Source organism: Neolamprologus brichardi, chromosome 6 (assembly GCF_056152115.1).
Source record: "Neolamprologus brichardi isolate AB-2024 chromosome 6, ASM5615211v1, whole genome shotgun sequence".
Classification (NCBI taxonomy): Eukaryota; Metazoa; Chordata; class Actinopteri; order Cichliformes; family Cichlidae; genus Neolamprologus; species Neolamprologus brichardi.
Window position 1 is genome coordinate 15,330,917 of NC_142109.1, and position 26,176 is coordinate 15,357,092.

Sequence of the window (26,176 nt, forward strand, 5' to 3'; positions counted from 1 at the left end):
AGATGAACTTTAAACACCCCCCTCCCAATATTCCAGTTTCACAGCTGCGTAAACCAAACAGGAAACCCTGAAACATTTCAACGTCTTTACCTACATTTCAGCTTTGTTCAGCTGTAGGTCGTCAGTTTTTAATCTGCTACCTTCCCCCAAAAAGCACTGATGACACCAGCACACACGGCTTTATGTATAAAACATTTTAATTATATTACAATGAGAGAATACACAATACCTTAAAGTGTTTGCTAAAGCATAGCCAGCACCAGGTACTCGTGTACGCACGCTCACACGCACAAAAAAGAAAATGGAACTTATACATCTTCTGAATTACACATCTGCTTAAAAGGAACATATTCACAGGTCTCTGGCACAGAACTCCCCCCTCCTCAGCCCAAACAAACCCCCTCATCATCTCCCCCTCAACTAAATCCAAGCCAGTTCAGCCTCTAGCTTCTATGTGGGTACAAAGAAAAAAAGGAACCATAACGTTGTTGTAGGACAAAACAATTAAGGAGAAAATACAAAATAAAAGGCTGAAGTGCAGAAAGCAGGAAGCTGACCTAAAGCCTACAGGTAGTTAAAGCTATCGTATTAATCATTAAAAAGATTCAAAAGTGACTCTTTATTTGGCAGGAATAAGATTTCATGGAAGTCATTCTGTGGGTTTGTAGAAGCACCTTTAAAGCAGCAGCAGGCTAAGGGACAGAAAGACGTGTTTCTCACTTCATCTGTGTGCACGTGAGCTGCAGACGCCCCCCATACTCCGTCATGCCCACCACCCTCTTTCTTCTCCGCCTGCTGACACCCACCCAAAAAACAAACTTTTGTGCTCTTAGAAATCTCTGTGCAACAGCAGCATGAAAGCAATAACATCAAATCTTTTCTTGTGTACTTGTTATGACTTTGTTTTGTTTTTTAAAATAAAATCCCACTTTGATGTTGATGAACATTCCCACCCCAGCACCACCCCACTCTCCTCTGTGTCTTGCCGTTAACCGTTTGCTTCTTCTGTGACGAGAAGGGAAGCGGAACAAGATGGGGAACTTCGTTTTTGTTTTTTTTTTAAAGTAAGGGCAACTGATTCAACAGTGTTCATTAAGTGGTACAATCTCTTTAAAGAACCCTCCCACCCCCCAAGGCACATCATTAAAAGATTTTCCCATAAACACGATCCATCCAACATTCAAGCAAAATGTCTGCATGTCCAACCAGCTGCTCATACACTACACTGGGTGAAAATATATGCATGTGTTTTTAAAATCTCTAATCTCATATCTATCCCCCCCTCTCACCGCCTCATCGTCCCGCTCCCTCCCTCTTTTTTTCTTCTGCTCCTTTTTATGTCAATTATCGCTGTGGGAGGTTCTGTGCGAGAGAATATGCCATTTAGTAATGGTTTACTCAGTTGTTCATTTGACTGACGAACTGAAAATAGGACATTTTTGCTACAAACAGTCATGTACAAAGTCTTTGACATGAATGTAAACTCGATGATTAAAAAAAAACCCCAAAACAAACAGCTGTTTTTTCCTCATCTATAGTTACTTTTTCCCCCTCCTGCAGAATATGGAGAGAGTGCAGATAGGAGGTAAAAATTAAAAAATATATATAAGAGTTGGTCACCAAAAAAAAAACAAAAACAAAAAACAATGCACCACAGAGTCAAGAGCAAAAACCACCTGCTTGTCTTTAAAAACCCTGCGCCCCGCCCGCCCCACCCTCCCTCAGAAAGCACAAGATGGTAATATTGCTGTGTCTCAAGAGGTCCCCTGATCGATGGGTAACACTTTGTTTGGGACGCACCACCGGGAGCTCGGAGGATAACACCGTTAAGCTGCCATTGATTGGATTATTCTGTTTTTTTATCGCTCCTCTCCCAGTGGCTCCCACCGAACAAACAAGTCAACATACAACAATAATAAAATGACAAAAAAAAATCAAAATAAAGATAAACACGCTTCAAGCCCAGAAGTTTTTAACCCCGTTGGTGACCATTCGGGGCGACTGGAAGCTGCCATGGGAGTTCACCAGTGTGTGTGTGTGTGTTTGTTTTTTATCTCCATGACAGAGGCGGCACTGGCAGATGGGCGGGCATCGAGAGGGCGGAGGAGTGCCTGGACAGGGTGTAGTACAACAGCGGCTTCAGTAGGAACTGAGATAAAGGGGGAGGTGGGGGGGATAGTTTTTACTTATTTATGAGGTCTTCTCTCTTCACGCGGCCCTCACGCATGGAAGTGTCTCATGTTGAAATTAAAAAAGGCCCCGCCAGAGGAGGAGGAGGGAGGGATGCAAGCGAGAGGGGGAGAGGACAGGGGGGAGCGTGACCTGAGTAAGGGCCAAAGAGGAGGAGGAGGATGAGAGAGGTCGAAGGCTCACCAAGGCACAGAATGACAGCAGGAGAGTCACCCAAAGGGAGAGCGGCCAGTCTATCAGCTCCCCTGCTCCCACTCTCCCTTCATCAAGCCTGGCCTCCTGTCTGTCTGGCTGTCACTCATATTTTTATATATATTTATATATATATATTTATATATATAGATAAGATAGATATACTCACTCTTTTTTGTCTTTTCATTACAAGAGAACATTTAGGAAAATATAATACAAAATTTAATACAAGAAATATAGACTACACTGGCTAAACTCACTTTCAGTGACGAGTAGATTCTGTATGCAAGTATTTTTCTTTTTCGTTTGAGTCTTTTGTAGTTCTTTTTTGTTTTTTTGGGTGGGGTCAGATCCGTCTCAGTGGCCTGCCCCTTTTTGTGTCTGTGTGTTTTTTTTTTCTTTTTCTTTTTAAAGTGCCAAGCTCTAAAGGACTGCCAGAGACCGGGGCTAAGGATTATTAAACGGTCAGAGAGCGACAGAAGCGCCTCGTTCGTCAACAGTGACTAATGTGCATAAGTTACAGACGGGTTAGAGAACAAGGTTCACCTACATCGCTGTTCAGCCGTGCCCGAAGCTTCGCAAATAAGCCACAGATCAGCCGAGGGGATAAGGAAAGTGATTAGTTTGCTAGGTTAGATAAAAACGAGTGCCTCTAAAATGAACGAATCACTACAAGCTTGCCCTCCTTCCCCTCCCGGCTGTTTACAGCTTTGACTTGTTAATCGATTTAAACAAATATTTAAAATACCACCGACTTCTGACCGAGAAGGCGACAAGAGCTGCAGAGAAACGCGAGATCTGGGTAGATGGTGACGCGCTCACAGAGAAGCATCCGTTAGTGAAGGAGATGCAGGTCTGTTAATGGTGAGCGACAAATCCCCATCTAGAAATAAAAAAAGAAAAATAGAAAAAAATAAGTCTCCCATAGAACCTCATGGTCTGCCAGAATCGATTAAACACTCAGAGGAAGCACCCGCCTCATGTATTTATTGCTACATCAATTAGCTACTGAGAAGGAAACAAGATTTGAGTCAAATGTAAGGAGTAGAGTTTTAGTTTTGAGGAAACTCCTTTTTTTTCTCATTGTTTGACATAGTAGTCCATCCACACCATAGGGTGGTATAGTGTAGTGGTCAGTAGTGTGGAGTAGTGGTTAGGCAACCCAACCAGAGGGGAGACACGAGGGTTTCTACAGTATCTGTACATCTATTTACATTCTTCCTGCTCTGCTGCAGCTCTCGAACCTTCTCAGGTGGTCTGTGGACACATTTTCAGCGTGTGTGCAGAGTTGAGTCAGTAAGAGGTTTGGACATTTAAGGGCTAGCTTAATTCACCGTTTTGTGGAGAGTTCGATGAGGTGGATAAACTTCTCGCATGTGCACAGTGACTGTGAAGGTATCTGAGTTGTGCTTTGTTTGTTCGATGCGCACGAAAAGTGACGCAAAATGCTTCCCATACTGGGTACCCTCGGGCGGTGGCAACGGTTTGAGCACATCCTGCCACCGCCTCCAAATGAGAAACTCTAAGGTTTCGTCATTTTTCACCAATCAGATGTTTCAAGGAAAGGACAGGACACCTCCTGCACAATCCTGTTGTGTAAAAGGGAAGAATCTGTATGATGAAAATGACTACCGAGGTTCCCAATGTTGCATATACTGCAGAACAAACCAAACTGCTTCATCTGTTATATCACAAACTGTGTGTGGTATTACTGCCACCTGATAATAACTCTCTCCTTTTACTTTTCTCGAACCAATTAACAGGTCAAAGCTGCGCACCTGACCACAGAACCCAGATTAAAAACTACAAGCTCTGCTCTGCGCTGTTTAGGTGGTAAAAAGGGCAAGTGTTTAAGGAGGGGGCGGGGTCAGGCAGGATACAGTAGGGTGAGGTAGGATCAGTGGTCAGAGAAGGGAGGAAAAGTCAGGAAGTCTTAAGTGTGGACAGAATAAGCTCGGGGGTACTGCCATCGTGGTCTTGTGTAGGTGGTGTAGGTAGTGGGCGGCGTAGGCGAACACAAAAGGGGGAGAGTGGGAGGGAGGGGGATGAGGTGAGGGAAGCGTGAATGGGTGAGGAAGCTGGTCGACAGATGGATGTCCGCCATGGGTCTAACAGTGGTGTGGCTGCAGTCTGTGGGAATGTGTGCCCGTGTAGCTGTTGTCACTGGAGCTGCTCTGGAGGCTGTACTGGTCCTCCTCCTCGCCGTCGCTGATGCTGTCCACGCTGTCTGCCTCGACGGGCGTGAACTCCATGCCCTCGATGTCCACCTCTGTACACAAGAAGGAAAAAAATACACAATGTTTTGGGGGGTTTTAGTGTTGCTAGAAACAGATCAAGAGAGAAGAAACTGTTTATTTCCACACAACCAGTACGTGGGCATATTTATTAGGAAGCCCGCTGTGCCTGGAGATTAAACCCGGATTTAGGCAGCCATTACCTCCGCACAAACAGCCAGATCTTTGTGCCCCAGCAGATAATCCCTTACATTGACAAACAACTGCATGTGTGTTACCTCGTTCAGGAATATCAAACATACCTCAACAGTTCAAACTAAGCACTACAGAGACATCTGAGACACAAAGAACCGGCTCATGGAGAGCGTTTACAGTGTACTCTAATAATACGACACGCAATCCATGTCTAAGTGCAATCCAGAAAGGTGTGATTGGCTCTTTAAGGACAGCCTACCTTGCTCTGAGTCGGTGGAGATGGTGGAGCCCATGCTATCGGTGCGAATGCGCTCCACAGATCCGGACACGGAGAGCTGCTCCAGGCGGCGTTTGAGGTAGCGGTGCTCTCTCTGAAGCTGCTCCTTCACATTTAAAGCCTTCCTGTCCTGCTCTTCCAGCTTCTGCACACAAAGCACACACAAAAATGCCGAAAAATTAACGACCGTGCTCACCGGATTGGACCACCTCCCTGTTTTTGCTCTGCCTTTAAAGTATGCAACTGAAGTGAAGACCTCTAGTATACATATTTTCTTCCTTAGCATACTTAAGACTGCTTTAAAGGTGTCTGTTCTGCAGACATGGATTTTTTTTCATCTGCAACCTCAGTCCATGCCTGTGCAGGGTTCTAGTAATTGTCTTCTCTTTACTGCACACCACATAATACACATGGTTAAACCCACAATCCAGACCAAAAAAGCTTCCTCTGCAGTAAAAGGCAACACGTCTTCCTACTGTGACGACCACAGTATTTTCCTATTGTATCACTGCTGCAGGGTGAAGTATTACTTTAGCTGAAACATGAATATTAGTTCTTGTTTTTGATCTCATCAAGTTAACAAAAAAAAATGAAACCAGATTTATCTTCTATGTGCTTTAAATCAGATCTTTGTCAAAGTTACAACACGACCTTGAATTTCAACATTTAATTGGGGAAGTAGCCAAATGACTGTGTGAGGTTCACGGGTTTGAAACTAAAAATAAACTTGAACTCAAAGTCAAATTTTGACTCAGAGTGGGGTTCGATTTTTTTTTTGTGCCCTTATTTGTATATGAAGGTTTTCGATGGTGAATCAAAGCGAACTCGCACAAGAAGAAACGGTCGCAATGCCGAGAATTAGCGCAGGTCGTCTGAGCAGAGAGGACATGCTTAGTAAACAGGAAATGAAGGGTTAAAACTCGCTACGTCTGGATTTTCCACCAACCACACTGTTGCTGCTTGTAAACAGCAAGATCAGTGCGGCGTGTCCTAAAGTCTACTTATGGTTGGTCTTCTACAGCACGGGTAGAAGCACTGCTGCTACTTTTTTTTAAGCTCCGCTCACTAGTTGCTGCTGCAGAGCATTTTTTAGCACGTCACTTGGTGTCTGTGAAGTGAAACAGTTTAATGAACCATGGAGGAAAAGTTGGCCAAGTCAAATATTAAATACACAATCTAAACATCAGCCAGAAAGTCTCCCACATATTTCACTTTGAAGGCTCTGTGTTAAGATTTTTTTCTTCTTCTTCTTTTTTGTTTGATTTTTATTTTCATTGAGCACCGATCCATCCTGACTGAAAGATTAGAAAACAACGACACACTTAAAGTGCAGAAAAAAATTACTTAGAGGAAACAGGAGAAGTAGAGCATGAAGCTGGTACAGAGAAGATTTTTAGATTTAGATCTGTTTGCTTAGTCTAGAGGTTCTCATGCTTCTTCTGGTATGACCCCATTTCCAAAAGCAAAAAAAAAAAAGTTAAGTCCTCTCACTTGGATCTAATTTTTAATTTAATTTTTCTTCTCCTGGGTGTTCACACCCATGCACAGTGGCTCGGTGCCCCTCCAGGGGGGTCCTCCCCACAGAGGAGCGTCAATAGTTTATTCAGAAAATAAAATATAAGGAAAAAAATTCAGTCATCATACTGCGAAAGAGTATTAGGGCCGCATTGTGTTATTTTAAGAGTACCCTCTACAAAATGCCTTGTGAGTTAATGAAATTACACTTGAATCAGTTTTAGTGACAAGGAAATGATTTCTCTTTTGGCACTTAAACACAGTGTGGTGACAAATATAAGAATGTTGAACAGATGGTGCAGAAAGCTGCTTCTGGTCAGAAACAAAAAAACCCAAAAAATTTCAAAGAGCTGGTTGGATTCATGCAAAATGAAATAGCTGACAATGGACAGATGAGAGGATGCCGATGATTACACGGTACGGAGGAGATATGCTGTGTCACAACACACAAGACAGCTGATCTCCCCTTTTTGACTATAATCTTAAAAAGAACGACATATTTTTCTTAAAGTGGCCCTACCACTCCATCACATAAATGCTTGGTGAAAACATTAAAATGTATGCGTCGCTTAAATCCAACATGCGATGTGCCACGTGAACACTTGAATGATTCATAAGGTTTGTGCATTTTAGTACCTTGATGTGCATCTTGGCCCTTTTTAGCAAGCTCAGAGTGGTGTGTCTCGTGCTGTCTGGACCCAAAGGCACCAGCTTCTTCAACTGCTCCAAGTAGAGCCGTAGTTTGGCACGTCTGCAAGCACACAAGCAAACACAGAAGTGAGTCAGCACACATCCACCGGCAGAAAGTGAGAAAGAACCTCTACAAACAGGGCTTATGAGAAGCACACACCGATTTTTCCTTTTTCCTTTTTACATGTCCTGCTCTCGTGCTCGATAACGAGCGAGCGAATGTTGCACGATCGTGGCCTGACGCTCTTTTGCACGCTTGGTTTCACTTTGACTCTGGGCTTGACCGTGAGACATTTTCAAAGAGTTGAGGGGTTCAGAGGATCTGTGGTTAGTCATGTTCAAAGCTCCTCATCCACAACAAAGCGCAGGCTGTGCTGTACTTGTGCAAAATTGACACAGAGAGTCTTACATTTACTGTCACTGCTGTGCGTAATGATCTGAGATGAGCTACGTCAAACAGTGATTAGTGAACTAATCAAGAGTTCACGAGCAACTGCAAATATTATCATAAAAATAGTGAGATATACTGTGTTAATGATTAGATTGTTAGAAATCCAGCCACGGTTTATGCATCTTCTTCTTGTAAGCTAACATGTGACACACACACACACACTTTTGGGATTTTCATGTATGCACTTTTCATTTATGAGGTGATTATTCATTCCCCAAACCTGCTCACAATTTTCTGAACACATGTGCACACACTCACTAGCGTATGGGCAGAGTGCCAGTGTGCTACACGCTGACCTAAATATCACTGTGCATAGTATAGTAGTCCCCATACTTTCCAGCACAGCTGTCTGACCGACATTTTCCAAACCTCGTGTGCGCAAAATGGCAAACCCATCGTACGCTAAAACTGAGAAAACGTGCAAAAGAAGAGAAAAAAATTAGTCACCAATCAAAATGGCAGCTGTGATAAGATCGCAGAACGAAACTGTGAACCCTGCATCCCTGCCAAAGCCCTGCAGGCTAACAACCCTGCCCTGGATCCTCGAGTAAACAGCGTCATTTGGATGTTTATATGAGAGACAGTGAAGACAGAGTTAAATTTTTTTATGGATACTGTATGTTATTTAAGAGAAGACCCTATCAGCAAGATCCCCACTCTGACTTTGCTCCATTCAGACTTGTTCAAAAAGCCCTTTGAATCCTCCATTAGTCAAGCTAGTCCATGAACTGTTTCATTCTTCTGAGCTAGCCTTCCCTCCACCACCACCACTACTGCCTTTCTCCTGTTTCTTTGAGGAACTCTGGCTATATGGTAAACAAACTCCAACAACACAAGGTCTCCACCAGCCATTGCCGCAGCTCTCTTTGAGTCCACGGTTAGTGTGCAATCATACACAATCTTTACACACTCTGTGTTTTTTTTCCCCCAGCTCTTTTTCAGGAAGGGCGTCACCTTCATTTTTATGCAAAATGAGACCATCTCAGTAGCCACGTCTGTTTTACTTAGACCTCGACCAGAGGGATTTGATTGCACAATTATTAAGAAAATAATCTTAAAAACAGAAAGATATGGCTTTAATAAACAAAGTGTCATCTCTCTACAGGTGCACGTAGGTGTGTGAAAGGGTCATGTGAAAGTGCTCTCAGTCTTTTATTACCTCCTCTCCCAGGAGGCAAGTCCGCCTAACCCCCCATCCGCTGAACCCCTTCAACTCTCTGCTCCACCCTGCCAACACTAACACACCCTCATCCCACTGGAAAACAAGTGTCTTCTGAGGACAGGGGTGGGGGCCACCTCCAGCTTACCCCATTCGAGCCACATGAAGCGCTTGGTCTGCAGCCAGGGGAAGCAGGCAGGGAGGAGCAGGAGTTCTGCAGCGGGGTCCGAGTATGTGGATGACTTTCTCTCTGGTTTGAAAAAAGGACCCTTTCAGTGCAGTGTGCTCAGCTGCACTAGGCAGCGCTCCATACGCATCATCCAAAGGGTAACTTGAGCCAATGGGCAACCATCTTGCACCTCACCCTGCCCCCACTGGTCTCTCATAGCGAAAAACAAAAAACAAAAACAAGGCGTTTCCCTGAATACTCTGCCCGACTACCCACCTCAAGAAAACTCTTTTTCCGTGTTTTTTCACCAATGTTATTCACCTCAGGCCCTTCATGTATACTGGCCTCATATTTTACCTGCCACGCAGAAGAGAGAAGTGTGCCCTGGTGCCCTTTGACCACATAAGAAACAAATGAGCAAAGAGTTAAACGCACAAACTCGCCACCAAAGGGAGAAGACCACACCCATGTTTTCTGCAGCTGCAAAAAAGATAAAAAAATAAAGTGAAACGCTGCCGGGACCAAAATGAAAATATTATTTTGCTAGGGTTGGCCGATTCGTTAAATATGTGGGCTAACAGCTTCTTGGAAAGGGTCTTACATGTAACATTTTTTCGCTTTGCTATGCCGGTTTAGTTGCCTTCATCCCGGGGGACAGAATCAGCTTGGGAAAGACTCCAATATAGCCCACTGGACAGGTTTAGAAAACCTGAAGGAGGCCCCTCCCCCTTTTGCCATCCAAGTGTCAGAACACTTTTAGTATATACCCAACTTTAATAGCTAAAAATGAGTAAGAAGAATTTGTAGGCCAGAGACAAAATATTTGTTTCCAGAAGCTCTCTGGCTTACAAAGGTTGTGCTTTCATAATTTGAGTCGATCTTGGTTCAGTCCACACCTGCTATCAAGCAATAACGAGTCAGTCTTTAAGAAGCTTTGGTTTTTATTTTTTCTGCATTCATATGCAATGACTGGTGGAGACAGGTGTCTGTCGGCTGCACCTAAAAAGTTCGTCGTCGCCCCCCTGTGAAAAAGTCAAATTCAAATTCTTCTCAAATGTGATCTCTGCGGTTAAAGAAAAAAAACTTATCTTAGCAGATCTTCAGTTCATGAAACTGGTGAACAAAAACCCACTTGTTCATTATTTTAGATGAGAAGACTGATACTGCTCTGATATCTGAATACTTACTATGAAGGTGAAACCAGCATATGGTTAGCCTAGCATTACACAAAGGTTAAAATGAGGGGAAACACCTAGCTTTTCCCACACCATCCCCACTAGTTTACCTTACAGTAACAAAAGTGTGCACTCCGCCCTGGCCGAGAAGAATCAGGCGCTTCCCCCGTGTAAAAACAACATCTCTGTCAACACACGATTAGCTGCATATAATTAAGAGAATTAAACCTGGCACGTGTGTCCCTGAAAGCTCCCTCGCATTAGCAGCAGCAGCAGGGGTTCTTCTGCCACGAGAAATTTTTCTTCAGGAGCACACAGCCGATTTGGAGCGGGGCTTAGGACCCTCTCACACAGGTTTGTTATTACTTAAAAAAGCCCCGGTCACGCAGTGTTTATCAGATTGCATAAAACCGCTGTGCAGAGCATTGCACGAGATGAACGCATATGCTATGTTAATGATGGAAAGCAGACTGCCCCCACCACCGGGCCACATGGTTGTGAATCACTGCAAATTTTCCAATTTGTCTGGTTTGAAAATAGGATAGCCTTTGATTTGGGGTTGAGGCAGATTTTGTTTGAAAGGATTGGAGCTTCGTTATACAACAATATCAATATTTGCAATATGTCTCTTTTTGTTTGTTTGTTTTTATAAAAGTTTGCAAATAAAAACTGCTAAAAATGCTAAATCAGACTGCCCCATACTCTTGCCTGCAGTTGAGGATTTAATAGTGAATCTGTTTGATCAACTTGTTTTCTGCCCAGAAATCACCACCTGACTGTTCTCATGTGCTGCCACCACGGGATGATTGTGTCTGATCTCTGGCCTTCCCTCCCCCTCCATCTTTTTTCTCCATCAGCAGCTCAGTGCCAAAACAAAGCACAGACTAAGCCGGGGAGGTGAAAAAAAAAAGGAACTTTTGCTCAGAAAGCTGCACGCTGCTGAAACTGGAACAAGCCAAACCGCTGACTTGCGCTCCAAGGTTGTCGGGTACAGATCAGGCCATTCTCACAGACCTCCTCACACTCTGGGCCTTGGAAGGAAAACAATATATCTTGTTTTCCAGCTCAAGTGCATCTGCGGCAGGCTGGGTGTGCACGTTAGGGGTATTGATGTATTGTGCACCAGAGGAAAAAGGTTGCAGTGACCATTTGTGCAGTGTTTTCGCACACACACACTTTCCTGGTGGACACAGTGTCCCTCAGGAGGCTCCATCGGCACACAAAGGGCCTGAGAAGGCGAGCTAGTGCAAACAACAGACCTTCACCCCTCGCTCACTGTACTGTTTAATGAGCTCACTGCAGCCCAGCACATTCCTCCACCCATATGCACAGGGCTGAGTGGATTGTCTGGCACAGGGCCAGGCCTACTAAACAGAGGTCAAAGGTCACCAGAAGCCATGATACAATGCTAGCTCTCACTGCTAGAGCTGCCCTAGTACCCAGAAGCAGAAAATGCAACAACTATGCCTGCTCGTTTATTTTCCTTTTGAGCTGAGCCCACAAGACATCAAGATGAAGAAGAGTTTCTGATCAGCTCAGCTTTAAGCAGGCACAGAACTGCAGTCATTCAATCTCAAGACGCATATGAGAGGATACAAAAACTGTGTTCTTGAGGAATTGTTATTCTTATAGTTTTATTCGTTATTCTTACAGCAAAGCTTAAAAAACAAGGCTAAGACCATGCATTTTACCATAGCTGTACATGCACATGCTTGTGGACTTCTTACTGATATTTTGTACATGATTCAGGTTTTACCTCCAAATAACCTGCAGTAGTTAGTTTGGGTTATCATGTGATTACATTTGTTTTTAAATAAGTTTCTTTAACCTGAAGGTTTGCTTTAAACCCATGTGACTCTCTGACTGCTTGTTTGATTATATGACATAACCATAGACTGCATATAAAAGATGGACATAGGCACCGTGGTGTCATACATTCAAGTCACATTTTAAAGCCACTTTTAACCTTTTGGTTGTTTGTGTTTTTTTTCCCCAGATCCAGAAGTGCTAAGTATCACACAGACTCTGAAACCCGGTAGTAACTACAATTAACCACAGCAGAGCTTGTTATTAGTCAGAAAACAGCACCATAAACATGGTCGACAGGTTGCAGCTCAGAGACCGAATTTGCAGCCAAGCGTGAGCAGTCTAGTCGCCATAAACTTGACAATGAAAACGACCACGCCCCTTTTAACTTTTAAGTTATAAAAAATGTACTACCTGTACAGTTACCATCCATGCAGCCATAGAAACCAAAACTATTTTTTGTTGTTAGCTATAAACATGGCAGTTTCTGCTACAGGTTTATATCAGGCTGAATATATCTTCAGGAGTGAGAGAGCAGGGAAGTTGAGACCCTGCCCAGTGGCCTGCCGACAGAAACACAAAACACACCCAGCCTTTCAGCGGCCCTTTATTAGACTCACTGTCACCCTGCAGGCCTGCCCTGTAAGTGTTCCCATTTAACAGCAATCTCACGGAAAACAAGACGGCAGAAAAATAAGACACGCTCATGTGAAACTGACAGAGTGGTTCACCACGCTTCCCACGCCAGTGAGAAGAAAGGCACGCACCGAGGCGCAGGGAGACACAAGAAGTCTTTATCTCGCTCATATGAAATGTCAGTCGTCTGGGACGAGTTGTGTTTGTTTTCTGTCATCGGGGACGCCACACCCACACGCCCACTGTGTGCAGTGACAACTCTGTAAGGTGAGACAGACGGATACAAGTCCCCCATAAACACATTCTCCTGACGGCAGGAACATGGAGCTCGCTCTCACATGACTCTGCTCTCACACGCGAGGAGCAAACAGAAACCTGAACACACACACACGATTGCAGCAAAGCAGGCAGAGGGAGGTTACTTCACTTATCGGTGAATTACTCTAAAGGAAAAGCTCAGCATGCTTTTCTGGTGATTAAACAACAGGAAAGAGTAGAAGCAGTGTGTTGCTCACTCACTGTAGTACAATTTCCACAAAACAAACTGGAATTTCCACGGGGCATGCTTGGGAATGCCAAGTAATTAGATTCATTTGATTGTTTTCGTGTACTCAAACAATCCCCCCTGTGCGAGCGAGGATCATTACAAAATCCCTTTCTCAGCACAGCCAGCTTACTGCGGTGTTAACAGAGAAACAGATGTCAAACAGATTTTAAAGGGGAGAGCGTGCGAGCGAAACAGAGATGGCGGGGGCTTAAAAATAGAGGAAGGTTTTTTCTCTGCACATCCCATTTCAATGCCAACGTCAGATGACAGACCTGGACATTAATTGCCTTTCCCTGCGTGCCATGAAAAGTACATCTCGCAAATCTTGGGACAGACTAGCAGAGACAAGTTCAGCAAGCACCATAAATACGTTCCCCTGACATGGGGCGCTCTGGTTTTATAATGGTCCTTGTCAATGATTAACATGCAGGAATCTAGTGGCATGAGAGAGGATTCCTGGCTCCATGTTGACTGTAAAAGTTGGAGTTGTTTACATCTGAAGGAGGGTTTTAGAGCAGTGGGGTGGGGTCCTGCATGAAGGTCTGGGCCTGCCTACAAAAAAATCCAGAGGGGTCAGGAAAAGAGGAAAGAAGAGATTTCCACTACTTTCCACGGCTACGTTGCTTCTCCAAGTAGCTGATTTAGAGCTCGCTTACCAAAAGATTTAAAACTACTACTGGACAAAAGTGCAAAACCAGAATGCCTGCAGCTGTAATCTTGCCTATCAGTGCATAATCATACAAACATTCACTTGGGGCTCACTTGTGCCAAAAAAGCAGACAGCGCCGAATGCGGAGCATTCTAGTAATACTCGGCCTGCTACTTCTGTGACCCCACCTGCCATCCATCTTCAAACTTTCCCCCTAAGCCGCCTCTCTTATTTAACTCTGCATTCCAGTGTATGTGTGTATGCTCCGCTGACCTGAATTTCAGGGTGCCTGGCTGACACACATAACAGCCACGTCCTACACTGCCTCGAGTTCCTCCCTTCAGCAACACTCAAGAATGTCTTTGTCTCCTCCTTCTCCACCTCCTCCTCAGCCGTGGCCGAACCATGAATGGTTCAGTCATCGCACTTCTGTCTCTAGTTGCGTCTTTCTTTAATTGCTCTCTTTTTCCTATCCTGGAAACCCCAAAGCTATTCGCACACCTTGTTAAAGTGCATCCTACACTGCTGTTTTTTTATGAGCACCGACTGTTTTGTGCCAACGAGCCGAGTTTACTGCGGAGAACGCAGTAACACCTGAGCTGGAACGAGAACATTCTTTTGTAAATGTAGGTCTGCGGCGGCCTGAAATATTTGCATTACGAGTAAAAATACCCCCCGCGCCTCACACACCCGCCAGAGCAGATCGTCCAGGGGCTTTACAAAAAAACGGGATTGACCCGAGCGAAATGATGAACTTCTTAAAGCTGGGTGACCTCAGGGTGGAGAAATTCCACATGGGAGCACTGCTGCTGACGTCCAGCTGTGGCCTGTTTGTTACCCTTTAGTCACACACAGCTCAGCTACAAACCCAGACTGTCCCATGCCTAGATAAGTAAATACACACACACACGTTTGGACAAACCTTTTCTTTTACACGCCAACATGGCCACATGTATTAGGAGAAAGCATCAGCTAAGCCAAACTTTACTCTCTTTAGCTATGTTCTTCCAGGTAACGACGCAAACTAATAAGGACTACGTTTGTTACATTTTGATTGTAAGTTGACAGATATATAAGATTTTTTAAAGTTAAGTTATCCAACATGATTTTAGTGCCATTAGACAAAAATCCATTATGGGATTTTTAATCCAAGACAGAACTAGACCTCCTACGCCTTGTTTAGGCTCTAAAAAGTCAAATGTTGCCACTGACTTATTTTTAGCGTACACACATACGTCTGAGGAGTAGTCCCCAGCAGTTGTGTATTCCTTTACCTCTAAGCTGACTGTTGAAGCTGGGAGTGGCGTAACTCCCAAGTTGATTGCGTTCCAGCATTCGTAGAAAGTAGAGCCATTCATGCATCTCAAGCAACCCTGTTTTTTTTTAAAACACCGCTGTAGCACGTTGGTGGACAGAGCCACGTCACTGCTCAGTGCATGCTTTTTTGAGCGTGTCACAAACACTTAACAGTGCGTTTGTGACACTTGCAGACAGTTTACATTTTTACTACTGTTTACATGCTCTGTCGACATCTTGGATTGTGATGTCATTGGTGGGGCTTTTCTGACTTTCCCAGTTGACAATTCCAACTTGGAAGTCGTGATTTCTGATTTCCCACTTCAAATGGAGCGCACCATTAGATCAGAGAGAGAACTGCAGGATGAGGCCTGTCAAAGTTCAAACTAAGCCTCTTCTCCCCCTCCAGTCTTTGCTTGTCTAGATTTTATTTTTATTCCCACTGCATCTTTAACTCAACCCAGATTGTTCTGTTTCGTCTGCAGACAGTTTTTTTTGTGTGTGTTTTTTTTACACTTTTCAGTTTTATGTCACTTTAAAAATGTCACCTTGAATTTTTTACGCAATTTTAAAATCAAAACCATCAACTAAAATAATGGAAAAATAATTTCCGGCCTTTAAACTATTCCAGATAATAAAAGAAAAACTTAGTTATCCATATAGTCGACTATGTGTAGTTGACTCTTTCAGCACTGGCTGATTCAATCTCATGACAAATAACAACATGCTTGCTCTACAAGTTCTGTAATTAGACTGCGTACAAGACATCATTAACTACAATGATTCCTCCATGATGCCAACAAAGAGGGGAATTTAACTGGCATTGTGACAGCAGGGAACTAAAGTGCACATGCAGTCACATGTGAGGACGTCATACCAAAACCAAAACTGGAAGGAAAAAATGAAAACTTTCCCAACTTTAATTACGTAGCAGCCCCTGAGAGGCAAACATGACATTTAACTTCAAAATAAAAAATAAGCAGAACAAGCAGGATATACAGCAGCCCTTAAAAGCAGCGTTGCACATTTACAGGATAAACTTTGGTATAAAATTGAAGACACGACAAAGATTTATACCTCAAAACAGGAGAAATGGGAACAGATGAGTTTTGTCACTAAGAAAAAAAGAGTGAGAAGGAAGAGAGCCCTGCCCCTCCTTCTCTTCCTCGCTGCCTCAAATTTCTGCTGACTCAGGGGCTTTTAGTAGGGCCGAAAAGGAGAGCGAGAATAAGGAGAAGGAAGAGGAAAAAAAGACAGATAACAGAAAAGACAGATGTGGACTCTGGAAAGTGGGGGTGGGGCAAAGAAAAGATGTCAAGGAGGTGAAGTAACAGGGCCGTGGATGGGCATCCCTCCCACCAACACGCTGCCGTAACTCAAAGAGGTGCTGCCCGGCCGGCATAGACACACATAAGTGCGCTTCACTCGAGGAAAAAAGGAGCTTCTCACTGCCAAAAAAAAGTGATTCATTCACAGCTGGGAGTAGAAGAAACATGGGGAGTAAATTTAATTAGAGAGAAGACTAGACCATGACAAATGGAGGGCTTGCTCCCGTGTCCATGAAGTGCATGTAAATTTAAAGCCGAGTTCAATGGGTGCTCCACAGTTGCTGCACATTGTCTGCAGTGTGATACAGAGCGTAGTGTAAGAGGATACTGTTTGTCGAAATCAGTCTGCAAGCTTCGCTACGATCTCGAAAAACTGAAACCAAGAGCACCTGAGAGCCAAAATGGGTGGGGATAAAAATAGTAACTCTAAATATTTCTCTTTTCTTTTTCAATCAAACATACCAGACAGCTTAGATTACGCAGACTGGACTTGGGCTTCCTGTAAACAGGTGATATGTGGGAAAGTAAAACATCTAGTTTCGTAATTTCTTGGCGTTGCTTGAAAAGGAAACTTGAGCTGTCATAAGCGTGATCAAAAGCGGTTAAAGTCAGAAATGGGAAGGAAGCAATGCTCGTGGAGAACAAACACACTGCACTTAAGTTTCACATAAACTACGAGCTGATGCTCTGCAGGTCTGACGAGGGAAGGAAAAAAAACAAAAAGCAGCACAGTCATTCAAGAGATGGTCTATAGAGAGCTGTCACAGCTAAAAATCAGGCTGCAGCAGATAAGTGTCAGGACAGCCGACTCTGTGGGACTCCACACCCACCAAGCAGCTGACTGACTCTGATAATGGGACACAAATATATGCAGGGTGTCTCCGGAGCGGCTGCCAGAGACACCTAGCACGCACGAGGTCAGCGAACGGTACCCAGAGAGCCAAAAAGTTCCAACTTAATCAGCTTCATATAACAGCAGCAATGAATAGTTGATTAATCATTTAGCTGATTATTCAGCAAATGTATCGATTAGCCACACCGTTTCTGTCTTGGCCGCATGTGGAAAGTTTGGTATCTTTGTTGACAAACAGTTCTAAAAAATTATTTTAAAGTAATCAATAAATAAATTAAAAACAACAAGCAATAACCAAACAAAAAAATTATCTTAAAAGATGAAAACCTCCTTCCAAACACACAGTACACTGCACACCAGTTTATGGGCTGCAATGAAATAAGAAGGCATGGAATCTGGTGCAATTCACCAGCTTGTTTGACATCAGGTCTTTCCCAATTTCAATCAACATTTTTCAAAGTTTTATCTCCTTTATTTTAACATATTTTGTTAATGAAACAAAAATAATTTCATAGTTTTTTTGTCAATTGCTCAAAGTTAAAAACTGCATACTAAAGTGTTCCCTTATTTAATCAAATCTGGTTAGAGGACATTCTCATGCAAGAAAACGTGATTTTGGTACTATTATATTTGATGCCTTTCGGCCTCTAAGGAGATGTTCATCCGCCACCTTATCTACCTCGTGAATGTATAGTACAAGGATTGCTCTGTGCAGCAGCGGGGGGAAACAAAAACACAACACACGAAGAAACAAAGACAGTGAGTCAGGGCTCAAACAGCAGCCACCTCCCTGGAGTAGCGTCCAAGGGCGTGTGGGAGGTACAGATTTCTGAGGCGATACCGTAGATCAAACAGGGCTGATGCTTTAAGCAGATACCCCAGAACTGGTCATACATTCATTAAACTGGTTGAACAGGACACCTAAAGACTTTTGGTTTTCTTATGAATCAGAAGTTAAAAATTCTTTTGTTGAGCATGTCTGTTAAAGCTCTTCTCTTTATCTTTTTAAGCTACAAATCAAATGTGAGAAGCTCGTCAGAAAGGTTCATTGCAAGTTTCATATACTAGGTAATCTGACTCTGAGGCCAGCGGCTGAATATTCAAGGCTTCGTATATCTAGAATAAGGCGTCTTAGTCCATCTGTCGGTGTGGAAGAGGAAGTCTGAAAAATTCAAAAATAAATTTGCACATGAACAATGTAAAAAGCTAAATCTTCATTGGATGATAGCTACTGGTTATCAGATATAGACTTTCCGTGTGACTGCAACAAAAGCCTGATCACGATTGATAACGTGGTCAAGTGGCATGCCAGATTCTTGATAGTCATACGCAAATGTCTGTTTACAAGTTTGAGGAAAACATTCTTCAAGTTGCTCATTAGCTTTAAAAACAAAATCAAAAGATACTTGAGCAAAAATTGCCTCATTTTAGAAGCTCAGAAGTCTCTTTTTTGTCAGTTATAAAAAACTATTAGTAGTTTCAATGTTGCGTATTAGTCACACAACGGTCGCTAGTACAACAGACATGGCTGTGCCAAAAGGCAGAGTCTGAGCCTTGTTAACACCTGTATAGTGGCTGACCACGTAATTTGTGGCCACGCTTTCAGACGGGGGTTTGACTCAGGGTGGACCGCGTGGCAAAACCTCGTGACCATGCAGCCCTGTCATTTCAAATAAGAGGGTGGAGATGTTTCCACACAAACGGGCATGGTGAATGCAAAAACAGGAAAAAACACAAGGCATGAAATTATACAGAATAACTCCTCGCTTGTCACAGGTGATGATGCAATGTGACGGCGTGTTTGAACGCAACTTTATTCTTCAAAGGGCTTCTTCTTCTTTTCCTTCCATCATGGAATCAGTGACATGTCTGTCATGAAAACTCCGCTTTTTCAGAAACTCGTGGCTGCGGTGATGACAAAGGAAGTGAGTAAACCCTTTACTGGCACCCACTTTTGTCAGTTTGACTGGACGTCACAGGCGCTTGGTAACCAGCCACACCCATCGTCGGACATGAAGTAACTCCTGTGTCTCAACACCTGCAGTGTAATCAGCCGGGGCCTTCCTGTGCCTCGCAGGTCAGGGAGGAATATGTCCCGGCTTGTTTTTCCCTCTGCCACGCACATCCATTACTCACTCCCGGCCATGTGACTGGCCTTCATCGTGGGTGACAGCATGTGTCATGCTCGCTCACACACGCAAACACTCACACACCCTTTTCAGCCACTGCTCACATGCTGATAGTCACATCAGCTGTTTTCTTATTCCTGTCTGCAAGGCAATTTTTAAAGAATCTACTCTGAAGCAGCAAGGCCTGTTTGATATCAAAGAGACGTTTGCTTCCTGACAAGAAACTCTAAAGCTGTGAAGTAAAAAAAAACAAACCCCACACACACAAGCAAACCATGAGCTGCGACTCTGTGCCTCCAGGAAGGAGAAAAAGCCCAATTTCAGTACTGAATAATAGGTGAAGTCCAGATTTACCGCTTTTCTTTTCAAAGTGTCAGTCTGGGCAGGATTATAACCCAAGATTCTTCCTTACAAGGACACGAGTTTCATCCGTGAAACGGAGACAGCGTGAAGGTGCTCTTTGAAATCAGCTTATTATCTGTTTTTCAGGCACAAGAATTAACAGATTAAATCTTTGGCTCTTTGAAGACGACCTCTGATCTGATCTGTCGTACTAGTGTTTCTGATTTGGAGAAAATATCTGAAAGCCCCCATGAAGCTCTTCAATTACTACCTATGTCAGGAACTAAAAGACACACGCACTCAACACAGAATCAAACACGGGAAAGGTCGAGGGGGTCAGATGTCATCTTACCTGTGTTTCTCCAGCTCATTGTGCGATGATCTGAAACGACAAAGATGACTGTCAGGGCAGGAAATGCCAAAATACTACAAAAAAATCATCTGACATGACATCAGATTCAGTATAATAATGAGAGGCTTAGTTAGTACACGTTTTGATCAGAGAGCAAGGCAGATGAAAGCAATTTGGGCAAATATGTTAAGTAACAGATCTGAGAAACAATCAGAAAAATGTGTGTCAAGAGATCAAAGAGAAGCCTAGATTCGTCTCTATGTTCTTGCTCTTCTGCCTTCCAGTGGCTGTAGGCCTTAAGAATTTGAATGCTGCTATAGTATAAGAAATACATGCAGTATTTTAATGCTTAAAACAGGACAAATTTGTTGTCTATGGATACCAGTCTGGTGGATCAAGGGCACAGACATGCAAAGACTGGGCAATGTATGATAAACGACTTCTAAAATCTTTTCCCATTTCTGTGGGACATCTGTCAGAGAGCACGCACACGAGGGCAAAAATGGCCCTGAGAGAGAGAGAGAGCTGTATCTGTGACACAGCCTGCCTGCCCCCCCTCTACACATATACAAACAGCATCCACGCACCACCGCCCCCGCCGCTGCTGCTCAGCGTGGACACGGGATAAAAACACTCTCAGACGTCTGGAGGCTCGGACGCCACAGAATTCATCAGTGTGTGGGCTATTCCGAGGAGAACCCCTATTATGACACGCAGCCAGAAGCGGAGAGGGCACTGCGGTCCATCTGAAACAGGCCCTCTGTTCATGAGACCGTCATGGATACCACGGCAATAAAAACAAAAACAGCAACAACAAAAGGGACAGACTGACAACAAGCCTTTTCAGATTTTCCACTGTTTGAGGCGCCCTTGTGCTCGCGAAGCACTGGTTCCCACAGCTGTGTGCCACAACGCCGTCCTGCGCACCAAAACGGGTTACAGCTGACCGTGCGACTGCTATAATGTGGCGTCTGCACAAAATCATCCCGAAAGACAACACAGGATGTTGGGCGGCCGATCTTAGAAGCCGACAAAGAGCCATCGCGGAGGAAGTTGTGCTATTCAAACCTGCACAAATCAGGGAAATGTCCCAGTCAAAGCACGGGGCATGACCAGGAAATCATTCCGAGGAAGAGAATGTTCACAAACCTGTAACTACAGCAGGTTAACCCACACCTTTACATGTTATGTAAAACCACAGGATGGCATGAGGAGGACTTTTACATGTCATAAAATCATCCTCTAACAATCAGAGGCATTTAAAATAAGCCTTTTATCACTTTTTTATGAGCTACAAATGGCCAAAAGGCAAGCTGGGAGGACTCAAAAAGTTTTCCTACATTCAAATCAAGGAATTAGAGGAGGAAAACGAAGTCAGCTGACCTAAATTTTCACATATGGTGTGACAGAGCAGGGTAATAACAGCCTTTAAGTAAACGCTTTAACACGCATTATCCATGTTAGGTTGCAGATGTGACATTAAACATTACTGCTTTGTTATGATTTTATAACTAGGAGCCTGCATCAGCTCCTGTCTACACTTAAAGAAAAAAAAAAGAAGCTGAGGGCGAGTGTAAAAAGGGAAACGGCGTAACGGGGGTGGGGGATGTGCCCCAAGCTCTGTCACGAGAAAAAGTATGGAAACGCAGGGCTGGCTGCATGAAGCCCAGCGAGTGGTCTGGTGTTTGTCATAGATGCTTCCGTAGATGCCCGCCTTATTCAGGCGCCGCACCCACCTGCCACATCCACACCACACCCCTTCACTCGATCACACGGGTGTACACAAAATATAATGCACGTTAACTTGTGGATTAGAGGAATGTGGAAGGTGCTGCTTTCACATTTCTGCCAAACGAGTGCAAGTATCACTTTCATATCAGAACACCCACACGTTGTAAACAGGAGTGGAAGTTAACAGAGACAATGGGAATGGAGCCACACTAAAAGTCTGATGCTCATGTCAGAAATGCGTGCAAAACACTTTTGTTATTTTGTTTATTTAATGCTGTTTTATTCATTTCTGTGCCAGTTAAATCAAAATATTATTAAGTATCATCTGCAATTATTTGAAGCCTTTTCACTCTTTATCTTAAGAGGTTTATCTACAGAGCTATCTTTTCAGCAGTCACCTGACACAAAACTGCCGTGACACGGAGGACAAAAAACAGCAACTGGCGTCGGCAATCGCCACCTTATTTGCTGATTCCGATGCTCTGTGTCACCCTTCGTAATGACACCACTTTCTAGCGTACATCTACGTGCACTGTCGTAAACATCAGACTCACTGCCGAGCCATTTCCACACTTTGCTTCCCTAAATTATTATTAGCCAATGTTTTTTTTCCCTTCTTTTTTTATCTTTCACTTTATTAAATCATCGTAATGTGTTAATCTTCTAAGGAACGTAACTACATTGACACAATAATTTCAACAATAGCCTATTTACTGTAAATGAGACAGAAGGGCAACCAAATTTGCATATAGCCTAGAAAGCATGTTTCTCCATGCCTGGTGGGGATGAAAAAAAAAGCCGAACACTAAATGGATCCAGCCTCTGAAATGTGAGGATTTCCTGCTTTTCTTTGTCACATGGCCTACTTTTAGTTGAAAGTTTGGAAGTTTGTTTGGTTTTTTTGCTTTTAGAAAGCAAACATAAGCCTGAACGGGTGTTTTAACTTCATAGGTCACACATTACACAGCCACACATTAATTGCCATGATTGTTTTTAAATGACCTTTAATCTGCCAATGGCACTGGTCTGAGAAGAAGAAGCAGACAAACCGAAACTGAAAGCTATGCAGTGAACTTATGTAATATATTTCGCTTTAACTTCTTACGCAGCTGCACAATAAAAGGGTTAAACTCGGTGGGAGCAACTCAATCCTCCAGACAACACCAGTAATGAACTCTGAGTGTGCTGGGCTGAGGTTCCCCTTCCTTTCCAAATATCAATTTACTTCCATCAGAAGCACGAAAGCTTAAACGCAACAACCACATAAAAAAAGACAAACACATACACACATTTGTTTAAAAGCTTCACACAGTTCCAGAGGTTGGATGCATCTGTGTGAGACCAGGTGCAGAAACGAAAGGTTACGGGCGTATGCGGTGTTTTCTCTCCTCTCAGAGATAGGTGTGAGTGAAACAGAACAGTGAGAGCAGCAGGCTTGACAGTGTACGCGTGGCACTGTTTACTGGAGAGCCCAAAACAGAGAGCCCAGCCCAGGCAGCAGTCAGGAGAGTGAGACAGCGTGTGTGTGTGAGAGAGAGTGAGTGTGTGTTTTTATAAGCTGGCATGAAGTCAGAAATAAAGCTGGGGGGAAGGGAGAAAGGATTATATTTACCTATTATTCTGAGTTTTTTTGGAAATTGGCGAGGCTTTCGTTTTCTTTCGGGAAAACTCGGCGCTGTACGGTAAAACCGAGGCATACCCGTGCTCTGCTTCTGTAAACACAGAAAGCAAAATGAGTGTTACATTTAAGCTTGGCCTGCAAGGACGGCAAAGCAAATAAACAAAAACAATTACAATCATCATCATAATAATAATAGATGACAGTGAGTCATTTTGGAGAAATAGTTGAGACGTGAAATATCAACCGGGGACTCAATTAAAGAGGAACAACACGTAATAAATCATTAATAAGATCGATTCAAGTGCAGTCTTTTTTCTTTCTTTTTAGCACCGAGGTCTATATTATGATATAGCCACCGCTGCATAACGATTTCTGTCCTATATTTTCAATGTCAGGCTTGTTTACTCATTTTCTTACATCCAAATCCAAAGGAAAAACACTCGATTGTAACAACACACATTCGGAAATGATACTAACATATTTTATAAAAAAATGACACACTATAAATTAAACATTTACACCTATCACTGTCTAGCATATAGACTCCCAGAGTGCAGCTTGCACCCATCGCCTGGTCTATGTCCCATTGTCTGTAAAGTGACATCATACCTGCACTATGGCAGTGCACGTCAAAACGTAACAAATTATTTAAAAAAATGAAGTTAGCTGCCGTCCCAATCCCCATTCACGACAAAATTACTGGCTTAGAAATGCTGACAACTTGTCAGTTTAGCTTGAAATACCTCTGTCTCTTCTTTCCAAGTACTCTGCAGCCTCCAGCAGAATTAACAAGGAATTAAGCTCCATCTTGTTGTTGTCTCGTTATTTAAAAAAATAGAAACTACTTAGTCATAAAGTCATAAAATGAATGGAATGAAAACGTTAAAAAATGTTCCAGAGCGGTATGTATGCGCGGCTACGTTCACTTCTGAGTCTTTGGTGACTCCAAACTACATATCAACAGCAGCTAACTAAAACTCACTGAAATGACTGATGGAACCGCTGGCCAATAGGAAAACCGTATAGGCAAACGTTTGGCATTCGTCTCAACCAATAATTCGGCGGAAACTATAAGATCCGACGCTATTGGCTGAGCGGAGTTAAAGCGAGCAGGGACATGCCCTAGCAACAAGCCTGAGCCGTCTGCCTTCTCCGTACATGATAGGGTTGACGCGTAAAAATAGCCCTCTGATTGGCTGGAAGGAAGTCTTGGGCGTGTGCTACGGTTGAACTTGGGATGTTGTTTTGGTTGCCAAATTTAATGACTTCTCAAAAAGTATGCTTTTGGTCTTGGACTTTAGCGTAAACTGCCCCCTCCGGTCTGTTAGTCAACAAGGTCTATTTTTTTGTCTTCCTTTAAATATACGTCAGCAATTTCACGTATGCGTGTGTGACATGAGAAAATTTTTCAGTATTCGTGTTCATTTCCTGCCCAAGTCATTGTGAAAGTCTTTTATGAGTCTGCAGAAAGTATGCAGGCTTTACTGGTGCAAAAGATATGAGATGAACTACTTTTCTTGTCTGGTATTTTGAGGAAAATAAAGATAGATCCTTTGAAATTTTCTCAACTCGTTTTTACAAAGCAGTTTTAAAAAAGCAAAGCATCCACCTTGAGGTTTAAAAAAGTTTCTGGTTTTGTCCAGTCCAAGTCCTAATAAACCCCGAGTCCTCAAAATAAAATAAAATAAAACTCACCTAATTTAGTGCCGTTAAAATACCCTCCCCCTCCCCTTACACACACACACTTTTTTTTCTAAAACTTTAAGTTTTAGAAAAAAATGTCTGCAACACCTTTAATTTCATCTGCAAAAATGTATCAGAAGCGAAGCCCAGTGTTTATTAACTTTCAGCTGTGTAGGCTTGCAGCTGAACTTTGGGTGTTGCAATTGCTGGAGCAATAGGGGGGATGCCTGCAGATGCTTCGCATGGCTGGCAGTTTATGTTTCTAGCAGTCAGATATTAGATTGTTGGGAGTGCTTTCTGAAGAAATACCATTGAGGGGGAAGTGACTTTCGGTGTGGATGATGAGGAAAAGGTACTTGAGAACCACAAACATTGTTCTTGTTGTACTTTATTGATACTATGTGTTTCACAAGGGTCCTTGTGATGCTTAAACTGCAGGCAGTATATCATGAATTGCAAGATTTAATACAATACACATTAAGTCTGTGACAGTCAACAAGTTTACACGTGTGATGTGCAAAGAAAAAAAAAAAGAGCACAGCTAAAATGTGTGAAGCTGTGTACGGGTGCCACAAGCAGCCAAACCAACTCAAATTGAAATATACTACCATCTTTATAAAAGCACACAGCAAACAGGCTAAATCTTGACTATCATCTTTATAAGCATTATATTATATTAACTGTACTGTCACTGCTATCAGCTGGAGAATTTTCAGTCCACTTAAAACTGTGCACGTTGCTCAGGATGCGGGTGATTTTAGATCGTTTGACATTTTGAAAAAAAATTTGGTTTCAGAATTTGGCTCAGTCATCTCAAGCCATGCAGAAACCACAGTCAGGTGCGAATCAAGTTGTATATGAATTGATGGACATCCAAAGCTTTTATTTCCTGTGTTTTGCATGACTTAATATTGAGTGTCAGCCTGAACTCTTGTTTTTGCGTAATAATGCTCCAA

General features: G+C 43.1%; 1 protein-coding gene across 1 annotated transcript; it reads right to left on the reverse strand.

Annotated features, from left to right (window-relative positions):
• Nucleotides 1-223: 223 nt before the first annotated feature.
• Nucleotides 224-24,519, reverse strand: mxd4 (MAX dimerization protein 4). Its single transcript, XM_006787115.3, has 6 exons — nt 24,281-24,519; nt 23,529-23,628; nt 20,186-20,215; nt 7,240-7,354; nt 5,071-5,233; nt 224-4,651 (listed from the first exon to the last, which is right to left on the reverse strand). The coding sequence occupies exons 1-6, from the start codon at nt 24,342-24,344 to the stop codon at nt 4,491-4,493; spliced, it is 633 nt and encodes a 210-aa protein (XP_006787178.1). The 5' UTR covers nt 24,345-24,519; the 3' UTR covers nt 224-4,490.
• Nucleotides 24,520-26,176: the final 1,657 nt, after the last annotated feature.